The sequence below is a fragment of the Callorhinus ursinus genome, unplaced genomic scaffold (assembly GCF_003265705.2).
Source record: "Callorhinus ursinus isolate GAN/ISIS: 27379988/994484 unplaced genomic scaffold, GSC_fseal_2.0 scaffold25, whole genome shotgun sequence".
Lineage (NCBI taxonomy): Eukaryota > Metazoa > Chordata > Mammalia > Carnivora > Otariidae > Callorhinus > Callorhinus ursinus.
In genome coordinates, this window is record NW_027397087.1 from 5809411 (window position 1) to 5831978 (window position 22568).

At 46.9% G+C, this 22568-nt stretch overlaps 1 protein-coding gene across 1 annotated transcript in view; it reads right to left on the bottom strand.

Moving 5' to 3' along the window:
- RASGRP1 (RAS guanyl releasing protein 1) overlaps positions 1–22568 on the bottom strand; it is a 76237-nt gene that overhangs the window by 20187 nt on the left and 33482 nt on the right. Inside the window, exons 3-6 of the mRNA XM_025884605.2 lie at positions 11643–11748; positions 5717–5779; positions 4618–4749; positions 2208–2361 (exon numbers count right to left, since the gene is read on the bottom strand). Of these exons, the coding sequence (XP_025740390.1) occupies positions 2208–2361; positions 4618–4749; positions 5717–5779; positions 11643–11748 (455 nt within the window). The remainder of the gene's footprint in view (positions 1–2207; positions 2362–4617; positions 4750–5716; positions 5780–11642; positions 11749–22568) is intronic.

A 22568-nucleotide genomic window follows, 5' to 3' on the forward strand; every position in this document is an offset into this window, starting at 1 on the left:
TGCCCTATCTAGGTCACAAAGTTGTTAGACATAACAATGTCTGAAAGCACTTTAACTTTTCAGAGTGCTGGCCCACATGAGGTGGTACTGACAGGATAATCATTAACCTCATGCTACAACAAACCTGTTTGGATTTCCTCTGACTCACCAGCTTGAGCAGAGGCCACGTGGTTAGCCATTATGGAGTGACCACAGTTTTCAAACGGGCCAAGGGCACTGACCATGGCTGACCGTGATCGGCTCCTGTGAAAATGGAGCTGTCTCGGCAGATCGCTGGCTAAGCAAGGATGCACATCTCGTCCCTATCCCAGACGATCCTCTGTTCAAGTGGTAGAACCAAGAGGCAGGAGCCCTCTACTCTGCTCCAGCGGGGCCTGGGGAAGCTTTTGGTGCAGTATCCCAGCTATTTCGAGCTCTCTGCTTCCGAACTCCCCTTTAAAATCAGATGTGACATGGCTGAGCCAGTGACTGCTGATGGGTGGAAAACTATGAGCAAAAACGACTCAAGAGGGACACATAAGCAATCTTACTGGTTCTGAGAGAAAGTCCCCATGACTCACTCCAGTGAATACATTTATCTACCCCTCCACTGTAAATAAAACATCAAATCCACTTATTTTTTAGAATTAGTACTATAATAGTAAGTACTATAAATAGCAGAAAATATCAAATGCCACTCCATTCATAGCAGAGAGAAATTTCCCTCCAACTACAATGAAGGAACATATTTGGGAAAGCTACTTAGAATTGTGTAGGAAAAATGAAAATATGGCCCCCCCCACACACACAAATCCTCTTCTATGAGGGGATCATGCCACCTAAAAGCAATGAAAGTTCACACTGATGTTTTCATTTGCAAATGGAGCACAGCCTCCAGCTGGGGGGAGCACTAGCTCCAAGTCCCAGGGATTCTCACTCCTGCCTCTGCCAAGCTGAGCCTCCTGGAGGCTGCTGCAGCTGCCAGGGCCCGCTGGGGCCCCGCAGGGCTCATGTTGCCCGCGTGCTAAATGGCTCTTTTCAGTGTCCTTCCCTGGGACAGGGGAGGCACTGCCAAATGGAAACTCCCCAGGTGGAGCTTCCTAACCGGGGCCTGCAGTTTTGTGGGAGGGGTGCCAGTGGGGACCCTGGGGGGCTGGTGGGGATTAATGCTTGGAGGCTTGTTTCCACATGGGAGCTGGGGGGAGGGGCCTGGCCGAATGGTGCAACCGCTGTGTGAAAACAGGATTACATCAACATCACGGGAGAAAAGATGAAATAAACTCTGAAACTTGGTTTGTCATTCTTCCAGACACAAGCAGGTCTCCAGAAATTGGAACTGAGCGACCAGGAGGCACGTGACTCCAGCCCCGGCTCTGACCGTGATGAGCTGAGTGACCTTGTTCAGGCCACTTTCTGAGCAGCCCCCATCCCCTCTTCTGGGGAACCCAGGTCATTCCAAGAAATGCATCCAGCAACTAGGTAGGCTCTATTTTTGGAGCAAAGCCAAAGACTGTACCTCTGGGAGGGGTGGGGACTGAGTGGGCTAAGGGTGGCACTTCTCAGGCAAGCAAGCACACTGGCCTGGGCGGGGGGGGGGGGTTCTGTTGGCATCTGACATGTTGACAGGTTCTCTTGTATAGATCCAGTGTTCTTTGGTATCACATACGGAGCTTTAAGGAGCAAGGTTTGGGGACTGCTTGGTTTAGATCTAGAATCATGGGTGTCTGCTGGGCCTGGCCAGCACTACTTCAAGAACTTCGCTATATTCTGGGCTAGACCATTAGCCCCTACTTTATTTTAGGATTTCCCCAAGCCACTCAAAGCCTATCTCAGAACAAAACTCTGAGAAGACATATCCCCGTTTTCTTTTTCCTTTTTTTTTCAGGAAAATTTTTAAAAAATTCTGGAAGCTTAATGGTTATGCGGGGTAAGAGGTGTGTGCGTCAGTGTGTGTATGCTGTGTGTACACGCGTGTGTATCAGTGTGCAGGGTGCCCCGGGTGCCCACGGTACTGTCACTTGAGTGAGTGGTGGGGTGGCATGGAGGATGGGAGAAGGGATGCACAGCAGAGCTACGAAGAAATTTCTAGCGTACCCATTTTCTAGACTACCCGAAGTTTGATGGGAAAGTCCACCGGCTCTGAGGGGGCCTCCAGGGTTAGGAGGCAGACGGGCCTTATTTTCTGAAATAACCCCAGGAAGTTTCTCTCCTGCCCGTCAAGTACATACTGATATCCTCCGGAAGGACTTGAACTCCAGGTAGGTGAGGTGCTCCGACAGCTCCTCTGGCTCCAGGTGGTCAAAGAGCAGGGAAACTTTACGTTTCTTGCTGGTGTTTGATTTTATCCTTTGGGTCAGCTTCCTGGACCAGTCCCGGGCATTGCTTTTGTGGGTAAACATGAAAGGGAGAAGATGAGGAAAAGTAAACCCAAATTACTTTTTAGTTCAAGTAAATCCATTCGCATTTCCCACAAGGATATACAAAGCACCGTGAATTAGCTAACTTTCTTCCGCCAAAACAAAGCGTTAAACAGTTTCCCCCCACTTTTTATTTTTTCCCTATGGCACCAAGTAGGAAAGCCTTGCTGGTTTTCAATGAACCTTCGGAACACGTCATGGGACCTGGGTAAGATGTGTTTACTTTAAAGGCCGTGGGAAGGAAAGTAAGTCTCAGGCATTGGTCACAGTGTCCTGGCCTTTGGTCCTTGCTCCTTTGTCTAGCCCCTGGGATCTCTGCTCTCTCCATGCCTTCTGTGTGTTCTTTCGTTCTTAGGAGGGCGATGGGGATGCTACCTCAAGATTTTAGCAAAGTAGCATTCCACAGACCGAGAAGCCACGCTAAAGGGAATCGTGCAGGAAGGTCACTCTGGGCAGACTTGGGGCATTGTCCTCAAACATTCCCAGCCACGGAAATGACCAAGGAAGCCTAGCTAACCCTAGAGTGCCCTCCACCCCCACATTTTCTTAGAATTGATCCATTAGTTTTCCTAGAATTGATCCTTAGTTTCAATTTCCTTCACGAAGGAAGCAGCCATTTTGAGAGGCAGCAGGGTACAGATCTGTTTCCCAAACTGGTATTGATGAGAACCTTGTCCCTTGACAAAGGATTCTGTGGTCAAGTGAGTTTGGGAAAGCCTACAGATTCTGGAGCCCTGTTGGCCAGTGAACGTGTTATAAAGTGAAATGCCAAAGGGAAGCTTAACTCACTTTTTTTTTTTTTAAAGATTTATTTTTATCTTGAGAGAGTGAGAATGAGAGAGAGACAGCACATGAGAGGTGGGAGGGTCAGAGGGAGAAGCAGACTCCCCGCCGAGCAGGGAGCCCGATGCGGGACTCGATCCCGGGACTCCAGGATCATGACCTGAGCCGAAGGCAGCCGCTTAACCAACTGAGCCACCCAGGCGCCCTTAACTCACTATTTCTTAAGTATATGTGGTCAGGCAATATCCCACTGGCTACTTCCTAAAGAATGTACTGTGGGAAATCTCAGGAGAGGTCAGTCAGCTAGGGACACGCTGGGACAAGGAGATCGGGGTCTGAGAACTGCCCTGTGCCCCAGGTTTTACATCTTTAAAATGAGAACACTGTTAACTTTGAAATTTTCTCTTATCTTTCAAGTTGTAGATTCTAAGCAGAGAAGTGCAGAGAATCCAAACTGGCATCCGCAGAACGATATCCAGGATGATGCAATGTGATCCTGAGGTCATTTCTGGGGGGCTGTGGCTCAGTGCTTGGAGGGCGGTCCGAGCCTAGCTTCGCTCTGCTACTAACTGTGTGACCTGAGCCGACCTTGCCAAGCCTCGGGTTCCCGGGCTGTTGCATGGAATGATCCCTAGAATGTGCTTCAGTCCTACAACGCTATATCCTAGGGATTTCTATTATTCCAAAATAAAGTGCCCACGTTGCGAACAGTGTAAGAGAGAGAGAGAGTATGTGTGTGTGCATGTGTTTTCCCAAAACTAGAAAAGGCCCTCATTTTTTAAAAAAATTTTTATTGTTATGTTAATCACCATACATCATTAGTTTGTGATGGAAAGGCCCTCATTTTTTTAGAGTGGGCCAACGTCACAGACAATGTCATAGACGTGTATCAGAGATAATTATAAGGAATACGGTTACAGACAAACCAAATGTCCAAAGATGGGGTAGTGCGTCTGTAAATTACACTTTCTCATATGGAATAATCTGAACTATTCCTGAGAGCCTTCCCATCTCTGCAAGTCTACGCGTCTCTTGTAGACATCCATACAAATTAGAAACCCTCCACTCAATCCATTTCTCAGCAGCCCCTTTCCCGAGACCGTGGCTGCTGAGGAAGCATCTAGTGGCCGTACTTCCAGCTTCTCATCATCTGGATTCACTTTAGTCACTGTCTTGCTACCCGATTTCTTCTTCACTGGGACTTTTTTTTTTTTTCCCCCTGCTCTTTGACATTAGTCACTCACAGCTTTATCACCAGTGGGGCTTCTCTGCTTTTCTGCTAAAGGGCAGTCTTTTCACTCTGGGGCTACAGTCTGAGCCTGCCTGAGGGGCTTCTGGAAGTGGGGAATTCAGCCATCCCAGCAGGGGGTCAGAGGCCTGGCTGAGCAGCCCAGGAGGGAGGTGGTTTGGAAAGATTAGTCAAAACCTTGACACTCACATTTGAGTTGTATCGATCAGGCGGCAGTGTAACTCCTCACCACTGGCCTTCACCAGTTCCTGAAACTCTTCCATAGTGTTTGTCAAGCTGGCATCCATTTTAAACATGATCCAGAATTCTGTTATCCAGTACCTACGAGGTGGGAGTTAAAAAACAAAACAAACAACAGTCCAAAACTGAAGCCAAGGACTCATGCTTTTTGGTGGGTTCTTCCCACAAAGAGGAATGAGAAAAAGAGGCTGCTTTGTCCTTCTGTGTGCCTGGGAATACAGAATATATGTTCTATATACAGAATGTACGGGGGTGGGGTGATGGTGTGGGGGATGGAAAGAAAACCACCTGCCGACAGTCCTCCGCCCCTCCACACGCCACATGCTTTGACAGGGTAGGCACAGCACAACACAAAAAGTGATGGCAAAGATTTAGGCACAATCGTGTGTATCAGAGAGAACTATAAGGAATACGGTTACAGACAAACCAAATGTCCAAAGACGGGGCAGTGCATCCGTAAATTACTTTCTCATATCTTACAAATATAGGACCATGAAAAATAATATCCACAAAAAAGTTTTTAATGACTAAAGAAGATTCCTAGGATATAAAATTAAGTGAGAAATAAAGGATACAAAAATGTATTTTGATCTCAACTATGTTAAAAGAGAACTGCTTAGAAAAAGCACAAAGGAAATATTCCAAAATAGGTCGTGGGATATGAATAATTATTACTATAATTATACTGTTTACTGTATTTTCTAAAATGCTCTAATATGAGCTATATTACTTTAATAATTAAGACTAAAAATGAAAGGACAGAGAGTTCCTTCATTATCTCTGTATCTCTCCCTGTGTCATTTGATACCAAAATGCTTTCAGACTGAAGAAAACGTTGGTATCAAATATTAAGCTCAGACACACTAGCAGAGACTGTGCTCCAATAAGGAATCTCCAGTAGGGCAGCACTGCCCTTTCCAGTCTGTCCAGAGGTGTTCTATAGACAGGACGGGAAAGGGGGAGAGCACAAGGAAAGAACTAGAATCCCTTGCTTCAGCCTTTCATTTCACTCCACTCCACAAGTCCCAACGACACGTAGAAACGTTACCTTACAAAATAGCAGATCTTCAGACAAAGCCCTGGTGAGTTCTTTGCCAAGGCGTCCTTATAGGTAGGGCTGTGGTTAAGGGAAATAGAAGCCTCTGTCATAGAAACCAAACAACTTCTCATGTTTGGAAGTATTTGCTTTTTTTTTTTTTTTTAAGATTTTATTTATTTGACAGAGAGAGACACAGCGAGAGAGGGAACACAAGCAGGGGGAATGGGAGAGGGAGAAGCAGGCTTCCCGTGGAGCAGAGAGCCCAATGCGGGGCTCGATCCCAGGACCCTGGGACCATGACCTGAGCCGAAGGCAGTCGCTTAATGACTGAGCCACCCAGGTGCCCAGTATTTGCTAACCACCCCCCATATTTTCTTATTTTTTTGGCCATAGGACAACAACCAACTTGATGTGTGCAGCTGTGTGCGTAGTAGCACCTGGAAGGGTGATGATGGGGACTTTCTGTGGAGCCCACACCTCCTTATGGAAGGAGGTCCCAACATCTCCTTTGCAGAAGGGGAAGTAGGAAGCCAACAGTGTGGGAAGGTCCTGGCATAAGCAGCCTATCTGAATGGCAAAGGGGCACATGAACTCCTACCCATGCCCAAGAGATGTGGAGTCCCACTGAAACAACTTAGAGGAGCCCTTCTCTTTTAAAGTGTTTCAAGAAATGGATAAACAATTTGTGCAGTAAATGAGGAGGAGGAGAATGAATGAATATTCAGATATACTGTCATGATAATTAAGGGCAGTAATGTGAAAAATGATAATATATGCCTGGAGGAGGTAAGCAGATAGGCCTTGGAAGTTGTGATGGCAAGTCAGACAAAGCCATGTGATTAATCCAAAATACAATCAGAGATGGCACTCAGAATATTCCATGAGAATGGTGCCATCCTAAGAAATATGAGAGAATAGTAAGATCCCATTACGTTGACCTCTTTAGAGATCTGTGGAGAGAATATTTCATTTATTTTACAAGCCAAAGAAATGCAAAATCCAATCCACTGGTACCCTGGGTGGGTCTACCATCTCTGGTCACCAGACTGAGGAATCAGGCTACGTGCACCGTGGGCCCTGCGAGGCTGTACCCTCCATCCCTTCTAAACACTGTGCCATCATAACTTCGGTATGGGGTTCAGTGACTTCCTGCAGGGGCCCTGCCAGGAGTCCAGTGAGTAAGCTGGCAGAAAGCTCAAGTAACTGGGTGGGAGTGGTCTTCCTTCAGTGGGCATGTGTATCTTAAATCCCAGAAAATGTAGAGGTAAACACAGCAAAGTGAAAGTCTACATCTTAGGATCAGTGCTTTTGATTAGGAAGGAATCGGAGCATTCGGGGATTTTATATCCCTGTAATGTTTAAGAGCATATTGGCATGATAGTCTCAAAACTTCCCTTTATAATTAAGTGCTAAAGCACTTGTGGTTTTAAATTGAAATTTTATTCAGTTTAATCATGGCTTTGGAACTTCTAAAATGATGTTAACTGTTTATAACTTTAACAGTTATAAAAACTATTTAGAATTCAGGAAGGCATCTGAAGTATTTAAAAATCATTCGAAATGTAAAATTCGTAACTGTAGTTTACAACCATCAGAAGTATTTAATGAGCATTATTCAAATTAACCAAACATTTTCAAGGCCCCTTAAAAATGCTTGGTGAAACATGCTAGACTTACAGAAAGAATCGTATTTGCAAACTAAACTTGAAGCCCTAAAGAAGAGCTATGGCTGTAAAATTTGTACTTTTAATAAAATCACTTTAAAAACTAAATTTTAATAGACTTACTGCCTATAATATCTGTCCTCAAAAGCACCAAAACAAAAACAAAACACGAAAACACACACGCACAGCAACACAGAGAATAAAAATAAGTCTAGGTAGCCGGCAAACTTGATGAACTAAAAGGCTCTGTCTGACGCCTGCCTTTGGGCTTAAAAGTTAAGAGTGAAAACAAGGACTTTACGCATCTTTAGGCCATATCGCTGAGAAAATGCCTGCCTTCAATGCAAAGAGCTTCAAGCACAAGGCACATTCTAGATAAATAAGGCCCAGATTCTGTATTTTTATTATTTGATGCACTTGTTGAAATTTTTATTCTTCCTTTTTAATGAGGAAGGGACGGAAAACATACTTCTCTTTTAAAACCAGCTAAGTAGATCTATAAATCAACACGGTGCCTTTTACTGTGGAGCTTTCGTCTGGTCACTCCCTGCCCATCCCTTGTCCCTTCCAATGTCCATCCCTGTGGTGCGCGGGGCAGCCGGTGGCCCAGCGTGTGGGCAGGACCTGAGTAAATGGGTCAGTGTCCACGCCAGCACTCCGTGCACAGGGCCAGGCAGGACACCGGGCGGGAGGACACAGCCTCCCCCTCATCAGAGCCCCTAAGCCACAGCAGAGGCAGCCCTGGAGTGAGGCAGGGCACCTGCTTTTTCACGTGGGGCGCCGAGGCGAGCGCCCAGCACATGCAGTATCCAGAGGCTCCAGCATCTGCCTCGAAGGGGTTCAGGTCACTGTTTGCTGGAAGCTTCAGGCTCCACACAGCTTCCTTCTCTTCACAGCCGGTATTCTGACTGTACTTTTCAGGCACTTGAGCCATTCAAAATGTGTTTTAAAATCTTTTTAACGATGAAACACCAGGAAGAATCAAGGGAACTATGAGCTTACTTAACTAATAATTCTATTACTTCCAAGTCAGAAAACAGCGACACAAAATGCGAAGAAAAAATCGTTCTGCTGTCAGTGTTTAACCTGGGCTTCAGTGACAGGCAGTCTTACTTCATGTTCCCTTCTTAGAATCTCGTCCCCTGCCCCAGACCAAAGCCTGAATTTCTCACCTAAAAGTGTCCAGTGTTTTGTACCTACAGTCAGGCAACATTCGTTATGTACTATCATGAGATGGCCCCTGAGGTAAGTTCTAGAGAAACAAAGATAAATAAGCCTTGGTTCCTGATGCTGATGGACACACAGACTAGTGGGAGAGACATGTATGCAGGTAAGTTACAGTGTATACATTTTTAAATCTAGGTTAAAAATATATTCATATTTTTTTCTTAAGGTAACCTAATTAATTTTTAGTACCTTTGTAACTTTCTATGTTACTAACACAAATCAAACTACGCAGCTAGACACACAGTTTCTGCAGTGTACTTGAAATAGTCATCTATAGAGACCAGAGCAGTATAGCACACTGCAAAACTTACAGACTGAAGTCTGGGTAGATCAATTTATTTAGCTAACAGAGTAAAAATACTTGGCACTTTCTGCAATCGTAGATGAAAAGCTTTTCAAAGCAGATTACATCCAGACCAGAGATGTGAGAGACACTTAAGCAATACAAAACTAAAGTCACAGGAATTGGATAGATTTTCAAAGCACTGTCTAAGCACACTAGATGTGTTTTCAAAAGGGAGGGGTGTGTGGAAGGCTGAAAACGTCAGGAAAGACTTCACAGAGGGGTCTTGAAGGAGTCTGTCAGGCAATGAGGAGGAAGAGGCGATCCAGGCACAGGAATCGTAAGAGGACCTGGTCCACCTGGTGCATGGGGAAACTGGGTGTGGGGGAGACAGGGCTTCTGGGAGAGCTGCAGTGGGGAGTATAAGGGACACTGGGGTCAGACCCCAGACGCCCTGGCCTGGCAGCTGAGGAGTTGGGCATTACCCTGCAGTCTGCAGAGGCTCTGAAGCAATGGCCTTTGTGATCTGCTTCTCTGGAAAGTAACTTCAGAGGTGGCTAATGATTGGGGGGTGGGGGGGTGCTTTCAGCACACCGGTGAGGACAGCAGTCCGGAACAGAGAGGGGCCTAGCAGAGAAGATGGAAGCCCACACTAAGGCCGTGGCAGGGGAATGGAGAGAAGAAAGCAGCGAAGAGTCATTTCTGAAGTAGAAGCCCTGGGATTGAGTAATGGACTCCATAGGAGGTGAAAAGCAGGGAGGAGTCAAGAGCGCCTCTGAGGTTTCTGGTTTGGCTAAGTGAATGGGCAAGGACACCACGAACTGAAATTGAAAATGAAAATGCAGGTGTCACAGCAGAATTAATGGGCAGTAACTGGGGATGAAGGTGGTGAGAAAATTAAGTTTTGAGCATATTAAGATGGAAGTGTCTGCAGCACAAACTAGTCCAAATATTTTTTACAAAACGGTCTGGGTTAAAGAAATACGGACTTGAAACAAAACTGAGGGTTGCAGAAGGGAGGGGGTGGGGGTGGGGTAACCAGGTGATGAGCATTAGGTGGCCACGTGTTGTGATGAGCACTGGGTGTTATACACAACTAATGAATCGCTGAACACTACACCAAAAACTAATGATGTACTCTATGTTGGCTAACTGAACTTCATAAAAAAAAAAAAAAAAACAAAAAATACAAACTTGAAAGTCCACAGCACAGAGGGATAGACGTGGAAATCCTGGAGGGAAATCACCCAGGGAAGGAGGCAGAGTGAGAAGGACACTGGATGCTCTCCCCGTTTGAGAGGGGCTCGGAGAAGGGGCTACATGAGAAGCCAGACGGAAGACCGGGAGGGAGAGGGTCTGGAGAGGCGGGGGGTGTCCACAAAGCCCAGAGCAAGCGGGGACAGAAAAGAGCCAAGGGGCTGAGCCACCAGAAGGCCAGTGGTGACTTGAGAGGAAAGTCTGAGGGCCAGCGTGGGGGCCCCAGCTGAGTGAAGGAGTGAGTGGGAGTCAAGAGATGGGAGATAGTGCAGACTATTTTAGGAGGTTTGTGCATCAAATTTCTAACTAACAGTGGAGGGAAGGCAGGGTGGAGAGTTAATTTTTAGGTTGGGGAGACTTGAATGTGTTTTAGGCTGAAGGGCAGGCGTCACTGAAGGGGCAGAGGTGAAAGTGGAGGAGAGGGGACATGTGAGGGGTCAGCCCGTGCGGGGCGGAGGAGTGAGCAGGGAGAGGGGGCTGCGTACACAGGGGCAGCCAGGGGGCACCATTTAGTCCTTCGAGGAACACGTTTCTCAATGAGGAGGTTTTAACTATTGACACTGTTTAAAACTGCTGGTACATGGAGTTAATAAAAAGTTGACCGACTCTGAGTCAGCTTTACAATGATTTAAAAATTCTCTGCAGACCAGACACCCACTTATTACCTGCAGCTCTTATTATATAGACCTCTGCCAACACTCAGCCCTTGGAATCCTTTGATATGAGAAGTAAAGATTTCCAAGTAGGTTTAGAGAAGAGATTCAGTCTCTTCTGGTGGCTTTTATTTTTGTGTATGCCATAAGGTGAAAAAGAAGGGGCCAGGGGAGGGGGTGTAGGATGAGAAGAGCCACCAGTCATGACTCAATGCCAAGGACCCCGGCTGCAGGTGCTCCACGGGCTCCTCCCACCCACAGTCCTTTCTCATGGGGCCACAACTTCCAGTGTCCCCAGCGAGAGGCAGAGGGCAGGCTCCTTCTCCACCCTACTCAATTCACACCCCATAAGAAGGTTAAAATCCAGCAGGGTTTGCTTGGCCCCTAGCCAGCGCCTCTGCCTGAAGCATGAAAGGGGACTCTTCAGATACTGTGGTGTCACGAAGCTTTCTTCAGAGTCTGGGGAAAGGGGGAGACAGGAGAGCCAGTTTGTCATTGGAGTCACCCTTGTCAATCTGCACAGGACGAAAACAGATTTTGACTAACCTACGGGAAAGGGATTTTTACTCGCCAGACATACTGAAGACCCATTTCTTTGACGATTTGCCTGAGCAATCAGCTTTGAAAATATTGCCCCGCCCAACCGCAGTGACACATGTGTGTGCCCATGTGCTCACAGACACACACATCAACACCCACGCACAACCCGCATACCCCCGAAAGGACATTTTTGAACCCATTTACCACTCAGAGTTATTCCAAACCAATCGCAATGAAAGCAAATGTCAAATTTCAAGATACTTCTGAATGAATCCCATTGAGGGATGGGTAGTCACTGTGCTCAAGGATATAGGGTGATAACTTTTTGGAGCAGCTCAGCAGAGGAAATGATAATTCGGTGCATGGTCAGCATGACTTGCAACAGTTGGTTACTTCGACACAGGTTTCCATCTGCATCTGAAAACACAAAAAGCAGCATCTGAGCGAGGCCCCCTGAGAGAAAGGAGTCCCCTGCTGGGACACCTGACAACCCTCCATTACCCGAAGGTGGTGGACGGCCAGAGTGGCTTCACACAGTGCTTTTCTCCCCCCTGCCTTGAGCACCACACACCCCTCCCTTCTTTGCTTCTTACCCTCCTGCTGCATTCTCCCCTTCCCAAAATGTCCATTTTGATGTTCATTAACCACCCCACCTGAAAGATAGTAGAATCTTGGGAAAGGAATAAAACTTGCATCATACACTCGAGTTTCTGTTGAAAGCAGAAACAGATCCAAGTTTTATGGGGCCCAAAGTGCATATAATGGTGGGGTGGGGTCCTTTCTAGGGTCAGAGTGAAAAATATATAGTCTTAAGAGATTACAGTTAAATATCCTACTTTTGAAAAATTTACAAGAACATGTGATCATAGGAATACATTTCTAGGGCTCTCTCATGGCCTTGGAAGGGATTCCTACCAGCGAGGGGCCCTGAAATATAAGCTTTCCTAGGTTTATGGGCAAAATGCCTCTGGATGAAAATAAAGGAGGAAGACTATAGGCAAACATGGCATTTGGAGATGGTGGTATCCATGAAGTATCCCTGACGGTTCATTTCAAAGATCACGGTTAACTAGGTTTTCCAAACCCAGCAGATACCACATAGATGCATTCTATACATGGGCAGTGGGTATAAATATTCCCTCTGGAGTGGTTTCCAAAATCTTTTCAACACTTATGGCATGAAGTGTTAGGGGCTGTGTTGGTTATTTGGGGCCAGATCTATTCTCTGTCCTTCACCGTGCATTAACCCTTGCCAGCCAGCTTCCAGGTGGGTTCAGCTATGGGGAAGCATCAGGGAGGCTCTGGTGCCACTTCCTGATAGCAGCTCTAGGTCTCTTCAATGAACGATCACACTGGCTGGCCTGTCCTTCCAGACTCCAGCTCTAACTGAGATCTAACACTACTGATCTCCATTGACCCCTGGCCCCTGGGTGGGGGGAAGGGCAATGACTTCTGGTTGTTGGTCGTCTGGGTGCAGCATCTCTTAATTCCACCCTCATCTCTGTAAGTACTACCTTCGCTCCAGTGCTCTCATTTAACCAAGCCATGTGAATTCTGGTCTCTGATGGGAACTTGGATGATTCAGGGCAAAGTATCAAAGGAAGGAAGGGACATGACTTGCTGCACTTCGAAGCTCTTTAAAACACATTGTGCAAGCAAGGTTGTCATTTTCACTCTTTCCAAGTGCACCAAACGATAAATGAAGGGCACCGTGCATTTGGGTTCCAGATATGGAAGTTCTGGATCACCCTCAGACGATGACCTAAAGTCACAGTTCATTGAGAAACTGCACTTCAATGGCCCGGATCACTCACCTTTCCCTCATCAAATCCACAGATTTCTGCGTGTGCTGTTCCTCCCCCTGCCCGTCCTCCCCTGTTTCCCTGGGAGGCCTTTCTAAAGAGGCCATGGCTTCCACTGGGCGCAACGTCTCCTCCTTTCCCAAGGATGCCGATCCTGCCTCTGTCCACATTCTCTCCTGCATCACCACTTCCCTCTCTCTCTCTCTTTCCTGCTTTCCTTACCCATGGCACTTAAATACAATGTAACAAAGCCTTGGGCTCTCACCAGCTCTAGGACTTCTCCGTTTCTCTGTTCCCCTTTTTAGCAGATCCTCACTCTCATCAATTTCCCACCTCCCCATTCCATTTTCAACCATTCCATTTTGACTTCTATCTCTGCCATCCCACTGAACAGTTTATTTTCAAGGTCATCAACCAGCTCCACATTGCCAAATCTGATAGTTTGTTTCGCTGGCTTTGTCTGACTTCGCGATTCAGGTTGCATTCAGCCCAGCCCAGCTGACAACCCTCTTTGCTGGAGCACTTTCTTCTCTTGGCTTCCATAACACCACACTGTCTCAGCTTCTCCCTCACACTCTTCTTCTGTCTCCTCTTCCTCTGCTGAGCATTTAAATGTCACCATGCTCTGTGGCTTAGTCCTCCCACTTCTTTTTAAAAACAATTTTAAAAATTTGAAACTTCTTAAATTTTAAATTAAAAATTTTAACTTTTTTTCTGGGGTGAACTCATCTCGTCCTTTGGTGAAAACACCATCTATTTGCTGATGACTGTCCAACTGATATCTTTAGCCTGAGGACCAAATTAACATGTCCAACATCCTCCTTGGCAAAGCAACACAGAGGTCTAATTTCAAACTTAACTAACTCACCAAAACTCCTGACCTCTCTCTCTGCCCGCCCAGTCCAGTCCTCCTCCATTCTTCCTCTCAGGAAATGGTACCACCAACCATCCTCAGTTACCCAAACAGAAAACCTAGGAGTCATCCTTAATTTTTCACTTTCCCTCACATCCAATCCATCAGTGGGTCTTGATTCTACTTTCAAAATGTACCTCAAACCAGTTCATTTCTCTCCATCCTGGCCATTACAGAGACCACTCGTAGCCAGCACTGTGATGCACAAACCCAAATGACCCCCTGCTTCCTCTCTTGTCCATTCTCCATACAGAAACCAGGAGGGAGGCCATAAATCAGGTCATGTGCTTCGTACCCTTTAATGGATTCCACTCCCCTTGTAATAAAATACAAAATCCTTGCTGTGGCCAGTGGAGCTCCACATGTTCTGGCCCCTTCGAATATCTCCCACTTCATTTCATACCATATCACTCCTGTCCATACTTCTATTTATACCTCAGACCCTCCAAGTTTATTCCTAACTCATAGACTTTGCATTTGATATTTCCTGCAATGTGGCCTTTCTTCCATTGGCCTAGTCATGTCATTCGGTCTCAGTTTCAATGTCACATCCTCGGAAAGGCCTTCCTTAAACTACCTGAGGTAGCCATTACCCTACCTGAGATTCTCCGTAGCACTTACCATGATTAGAATTATCGTTTTAATTTTTATTTTCTGAGTCTCCCCTAGAATATAAGCTTCGTGAGACCTCAGCCCTGTCTGTTTCTCCCACAACCTTATTTCCAGGGCCTAGAACAGTGAGGATACATGTCAGGTATTCATTAAACATTTGTTGAGTAAATGAGTGAACTCTATCAAATAGGACACCCCTTAACTTTTCTTATGTCTTTGGATATTGAGCTTTCTTTTGTCATTACATATTTCACTGATGAAATATGTGTTTTCTTCTTGGCCAAAGTTTACAAAAAAAACTCGTGTTTACAACTTGACAAATCATTTTTATGAAGTATTCAGTTAGGCTCATTATAGTTTTGTTAATCTTTTTTTTTTCAAGATTTTTAAAAATTTATTTGAGAGAGAGAGAGAGAGACAGAATGAGCTGGGGAGGAGGGGCAGAGGCAGAGGGAGAAGCAGACTCCCCACTGAGCAGGTAGCCCGACGTGGGACTTGATCCCAGAACCTTGGGATCATGACCTGAGCCAAAGGCAGATGCTTAACTGACTAAGCCACCCAGGCACCCCAGCTTTGTTAATCTTTCATGAATTCTTCTCAACTTATTGAGGCAGGGTCAGTATCATGTTGGGTATTTTCACCATAAGCATCTTTGCCACAAGCTTTTTCACCACATAATTAACAGGCTGTAAGGCAATTTTGCTGTAAAAGATAAAAAAGTACCTGGCTGACAGTTTGGCTTCATCTTCCCATGATGCCATACTCTCATTTCTATAGGAGATGAAGCTCAGCCCTCAGAATGGTCTATACGGTGGCAACGAGTTTTGAACCCAAGTTTCCCACAGAACTTGGAATGTCCGTCAGTGGACACGGGACAATATGCCCAGAACAAACAGCCGTGGAGAAGGGCTTCACAATGCGATACGGAGCTCATGTACAAGTATGCATCTTAGTACTTGGAAACAGATATCTCTCTTAATGAAGGAGGAAATTTTAGCAAGGAGACAAATCCATAAGCAAAAAAAAAAAAAAAGAAAAGAAAAGAAAAGAAAAAAATGTGTAATAGTACGAAAGATTCTGAAGACTGTGTTGAGCTCTAACACACAAAAGACACTCGGTTATCTGCACAGGACTGCCACTGCACGTTTTAAAGGTACTCAAATATTTTCTGTTTTGCAATAAAGTCTTTTTAATTTTGTGATTCAGTTTTCATGTTTTCTCATGTCCTTTTAAATGAATATCCCTCTTTTTTGTGTGATTTTTATCTTTTATGGCCAAATTGTTTTTCACCTGATTAGTTATGCATCAAGAATACTTGTGGGGAAAATGCTTACTGCGCAGGTGTCGGTGCCGAAATTGCCTGGAACTGCTTAGTGCTGCACTCTCTCTGTTTTCCGGCCCAACCTCTGTAAGAGTGATCTCTTGCCATGAAAATTCCACATAACAAACCACCCTAAAACTTGGTGGCTTAAAACAGGACTCAATTATTTCTTCTCAAGTGTCTGTGAACTGGCTGGCAGGTGAGCTGAGAAAGGCTGGGCTTTGCTGGGGGCCTCTGTTGCACAGCCCCCCCCCCCCCCCCCCCCCCCCCCGCCGCCCTGGACCAGCTTGTTAGTGAGGTATGTTCTTTCGTGGTGACCACAGGGCACCAAAGGACTACTGGAAGTACTGAAGGCCTCTCAAGCCTAGGCTTGGAAGTGACATGCTGCCACTTCTGCCTCATTCTGCTGGCCAAAGCAAGTCACGCTGCCGAATCTCCAGCGAAAGAGTGGGAACTTTAAAGTTACATGAAGAATATCGCTGACACACAGAAGGTGAAACACGGGAGAGGGGGTGTGTAACAACGTAATCAAATCTACCACAATTATGAGGGGGCTAGCTTCATTTTTTCTTAAATATTTTATTTATTTGAGAGAGACAGAGTACGAGAGAGCGGAGTGAGGGGGTGAAGGGGTAAGGGGGCAGAGGGAGAAGCAGACTCCCCGCTGAGCAAGGACCCTGATGTAGGGCTCAATCTGGGGACTCCGGGATCATGACCTGAGCCAAAGGCAGACAGTTAACCAACTGAGCCACCCAGGTGCCCCGTGGGGGGGGGGGGGGGGGGGGCAGCTAACTTTTCAGTTCAGCATCTGACAATATGGTTTTTATAATGCTCCTTTCCTCACCAAGGTAGTAGGGTCATATTTCAGCATACTGTGGTAAAAAGCAGGGAAAATGAAATATCTTTATAGGGTATGCATTAGACTATTCACAGGAGCTACGGACACAGTTGACAGGCTTCTTTAGGATGGGCAGCCTTGTTATCTCCACTGGTCTTTGCGGCTGCCCAGCATCCTTCCACGGATGCTCACATATTAGGGAAAGGGGCTCAGAAGTGTCCTGGGTGAGATCAAAACCGAGTGCCATATGGAAGGATTTGAGGAACTAAATAGGTTCACCACAGAGTAAACTAAGGAGAGCTATTAGAACTGTCTTCACATACCTGGAGTACACTCTGTGGGAGAAGGTTCGTTCTGTGGGGCCACAAAAGGCAGAACCAGGGATGCTGAGACGGAAAGAGGACGGAACACCACATGGGGCAGAAACTTCTAACCGCTAAGACTGCCCCACAACGGAAGGACTCCCGTCACAGAGACACGCACGAGGGGGCCGCCGAGCAGCACTTAGTTCCAGCCGGAAGGGGCAGACCCGCTGTTATTCACTGAAGCCCTACTCATCCCTGGGGCTGCGCTAAGAACCTTAACGATGTCATTTCTCATTCTTAAAATAATTCAGCAATGTTGGTGTTGCTCAAAACTTACAGCTGAGGAAATCAAAGCATAGAAAGATGAGGTAATTTGTCCTGGGTCAAAGAGACAAAGAGCTAGGATCTGGATCTGGCTCCAGCTCTCTCCACTATTACTCAGCCGCCTGCCACATGGTCATCGGCCAGTATAGGGAATTCAAGTGTTAAATGGGGGCTGAGGGAGATCAGCTTTAAGATCTCCTCCAGTGCTCAGGGCTGAGTCTAAGAGATGCTGCTGGGCTACCGGGCTGGAAGCAATGCACATCTGGAAGAAGAGCTTTTGTACTCTTGATGGTTTCTGAAAAACTCATGTATGCCTTGGCTGATTGATACTGATCATTAAAGTTGCCCTTAAGAAGGGTGTTGTGCCTAAGATGCAAAACCATATTTGCTCTCCGTTTTTACCGTGCACCCCCTCTTCCAGAGCTCCATGATGTTCCCCCACTGCGGCGTGGTAATCCTCACATGCTCTCTGTGGGAGTGAGGGCCGGCAAATGGTAAGGGTGGGGAGGGGGCTGACTCACTCAGCAAAGGGAGGCAGGAATGGGGTGAGGCACCCACACCCAGAACTCCCTTCTTGGCTCTCCTTTTCCACCAGGAGGAAGTCTGCGTGTTCACTTGCCCTCGTTCCTGCCACCATCTGTCCCCCGGGCGATGGTCAGCCTCCATGGGACCTCATCAAGTACGCCTTCCCTTCCTGACTTCATCTCACGGAACAAACACTTCTTTTTTGAGAGGAAGAGCCTCCCTTTGAAAGTCAGATTTCTAAGTGGGTGGTCAAGGAGAATTTACCTTCCAGACTGCAGGATTTAATTTTGATATTTTGATATAATTGCTGTAAGCTGATTTAAATATTTCAATGAATAATTTCATTTTGTTTGCCTCTTTAGGCTTTTCAAAATGCAGGGTGTCATACTAAAAATTCTAATAAGTAAAATGTGCAATGCATAATAAAATGTGCATATTTTCTCAGTACCATCTGCTTCTCACACTTTAGGGGAGACTTCTTTAAAGGGTTGAAACCTCAGCGGTGGGGTACAAAATGTCAATCTTCTATACTCTATCACTGGACCTGGGGAGTAACGTATGCTGCTAGGGAAGTATATTAGTTAAGGACCCATCCAACCTGAGGACCATTTGGTCCACAAAGCAAAAAGAAAAGCCACGTGGCTTCTAGATAGTCATTTGTCTCTGAACCAAAAACAAAACAAAAAAAACACACCATTTTCCATCATTAGGCTCAGTGGCGGCAACAGCTACACTTTATGCAATCACGAAATCTTGGGATGGAAAAGACTTTTGACATTTTCTACCTGAACCTTCTAGCTCATGACAGCATTACAGTAGGTGACTATCTAGCATCGACTTGTACCTTTCCAGGGAAAAGGATATGGCTCCCTAACTATTCTATGGAGTGACTTTTCATTCCACTTCAACCAAAAACATTTTTTGATGCAATTAACCTATACTGGTCATTAATCTACTCTGTGCGAGGCACCGTCTTAGGTGCCAAAGGAGAGCTGAGGAGCTCTAAGGAAACCCCTTGTCATTAAGGAGCCCACGATCTACTTAGGGAATAAGACACACACCCAAGACACATCATACTATCAGGCAGTAAATGTTAAGAGTGAGCCCACAGAAGGATGGCAAAGTTCAGAGGAGGGAGAGACCCCATCTAGTCATGAAGGTTTAGGAAGCATCTTGGTATCTGTGGAGAAGTGACCCAGAACTTGGAGATTCAAGAGGTTATCTGGTTCAGCCCTTTGTCCCTCAATTGGTCCGCACACTCTCTTCCTCCTTTCTTAAATAAGTTATCTGCCTCTGACAGCAATGAACTACTCCCTAATGATTAGAATCCCATGAGAATAAGCTTGCAATCAGCTTGCATTCCAGGTACTGCTGCTTGCTGACAAGAGGTGGGGATGACTTTCCTACAGCGAATGTTTATCCGGGGATGAGGCACAAATGACTTGCAGCAGAATGGACATAAAATATGACCAACACCAGAGAAACTCCAGAACTCCTCTTCATTTTGGTTTCCATGGACATCTCTTGATATGTGAAGGATTTTGAGTGTACTGAAGGCAGGTCAGAAACTGGCCTATCGTGGGTATGTCAAAACCAGGGACCAGAAAAAATGGTAATGGGAATGCTAGGGTCAGAAAACCCTGGGGGCGGAGGTGGATCTGGAGCCTAGAGCAGAGCAGAAGCCGTGAGTGGAGGTCAGTGTCTCCAGAAAGGAGAAGACAGGATCCGGGGAGAAGTTGACAGATACACAGAGAATCGTGAATGTGTAACACCAGATAAATGTTCTAAAGAAATAAAATCTACTTGACAGCAACATTGTTATATTCAGTAAATCCCGTTTGGAGAGGGTACAAAAATCAGCAAGCTGAAAAATAAATTAACAGTTTGTTGCTGTTCCCTGTCAAGCTTTTCAGCGCTAACAGTTGCCACCAGGGCAGAAAGTCCATGTGAAGAAAGAATGGGGTGCTTCGTACCCTGAACTCTCACAAGTCCCAACCACCTGCACAGCTGAGAACATGTGCCGGGCACCACCTTGGTCTTGCTTTTGCTCCTCGGCCCCGCAAGTCCGGGAGCAGGAGAACAATCGGGAGCGAGCGAAGGGTCTGTGAAGCTGCCAGTGGTGGGCCGCTAGGCATTGAGAGCACAGCTCTCCTGGGGGACGGCGAGGGGGACCCTGATATGTAGTGTTGGCAGATTTACGTGGTCTAAATATTCCCGTTACAGCCTTTTCCAAGCTGCCAGCATGCAGTCACCCCAAGTGTGGAGCTGGGGAGAGCTACCTGTAGGGGTGGGGGGGACGGGGGGGCAGTGGGCAGGGCTTGGCAACCCACCCGAGATCAACAAGGTTGGTCTTGCCCAGCAGCCTGCGTTATTCCTTCCTACCAGGTGCTCCTGAACCCACTTTACTGCTCCCCCTCACTCCGCATCTCACGCCCTCTGGACTTTGCCTAGTGACTGACGGAACAGTGAATCTGGATCAAGAAGCTCCTCTGGTGGAGAAGGATGTGAAGGGTGAAGCCGCTCAGATATCTACAACAGCGATTTTCTTGAAGTGGTTGGTGCTCTAACCCAGGGACAAACATTTTAATGTAAGGTGAGAATTTGGGAAGAGGGAAGCTCCCAGTTTCTCATAAATCTAGCCTTGATCTTATTCCCTCTGGGATAACCTGGCACATCACAGCCAAGCGAAGGCATGGGGCCTACCATGTGAGCGCAAAGGTGTCAGTCTAGCTAGAGTATTTCCTAATCCATAGCCCAACAGAGCGTCCAGGAGCTCTGAGTACCTTGGTTACAACTGGCTTTTAATTATTTATTTGCAATGGCCGGGGGCACCACGACACGGACAATACATAAGCCTCAATTTAACCATGACCTGCAACTGCAAACTTCAGCAACAGGCCTTTAGGAGCAGAATCTTCCCCCAGTGGGGAAGGGGATGGCCAGGCTCAACTCTTCTCTCTGCTCCCACCCAACCCCTGGGGGGTGATGACAGCTAAGGCCAGGAACTCAGAGAAGGAGAAAACCTGGCTAATCAACCTCTACCATAAAGGGGATTTGGTGCCATCAGGCCCTCAACTCCTGTCCCAGAGAGGCCGACCAGGGAGACAGTCAGTGAGGAAAAGCACCTGTGCCTCCTCCCTTCATCCTACTGACTCTCCATCCTGTTGGGTCAGGGCAGCGGGTGGGAGCAGGGCAGCCATTTCAAGCAGCACATCACCTAGATATTGCATGCGTGTGTGTATATATATACACACACACACACAGAGTGCACATGAGCAAACTGTTCCTGAAGCCAGCAGAGGGAGAACCACGCTAGCCTCCCTAGATGACAACACCTGATAACAATGCTTTGTTTTTATTGCACTTAGGTTCCACAAACAGGATCACCCGTGTTGAACGTGGGAGTTTCACAACTCTGTCCTGTGGCAGGGACCGTGGGCTCAATTTTAAAGATGAAGAAACAAGGTGTCATGCCTTGGCCATGATCACAGGGCTGGTGAGTGGAGGCTCCTGGACAGGAATGGCCTTCTGACCCCCAGCCCAGGGCTCTTTCCTTGGCACCAGTCACTCCTCAGGGATTAGGTGAATGGGGAGAAGACTGGTTATACCGGGAAGAGCTCTACCTTTCCTCCATCCACAGTACAAGGCTAACCCCCTTCTCTTTGTCTCCCCAAGAAGCCCTGAACCCATATGGACCAAACTGCAATTATGGTACATTCTCTAAAAACCACCCTGGAGACCCTAACACTTAAACCTACCACTTTTCATCACAGCAACACAAGGCAGCTATTACCGGCACCATTTAGCTGGGACAACTAGAACCCAGAATGCCTGGCAAGCCAGTGGCTGTGTGAGTGGAAATGCCAAGGCCCCCGGGAGCTCCCAACCCTCCTGTGTTGGCCCACCTCCCCCCTCTGGCGCAGCAGGTGCTCTCTCTGCTCCCTTGGCCAAGCCATCAGCAGGAACATTCCTCCCTGGGCACGGTTTTTCTTCCAAAGCGTGAAGCTCTATGTAAAAGATGACCCAGATTTTTTGGATGAGCGACTGCAATCTATAAATGTCTAACCAAGTGCATGAATTGCCTAATGTGAAAAAGAGCTTTTAGCTGTGTCATCTCTGCTGAACAAGACAGCCGGCCTTCCTTGGGGACTGCTGCCTCAATCTGGACCTGTCACGTCTGAAGAATCAGGGGGCTGACAAGTCGTGAGGGAAGCTGTCCTCTTCAGTTCTGCAGACGAGACACAGTTCTTGAGGCGGGAGTTGGGGACCTGGGCTGGCACTAAAAGGCCAGGGGAGGGAAAGGTGTGACAGGTTCCAGGCAGGCCCAGTGATCTGACTCTGGGACAACACCATGACCTCAAACTTTCCAAGCCGTGGTCAGAAGGTAGCACCAACTGAACACAGTGCGCAGCCACTTCTCTGGGGCCCAACTCCCTGGGAACAATCAGATTATCTGCCTGGGTAGTTAGGCTGCCATTTGATTCTTTGGTGAGCTGCCGTCAGCAGAACCTACTTGGCTCACACAGTGAGCCCAGCTCAGTGCCACAGGAATGTGCCTGGCAGAGGCCTGTCCCAGCTCCCCAGAGGACACACACAG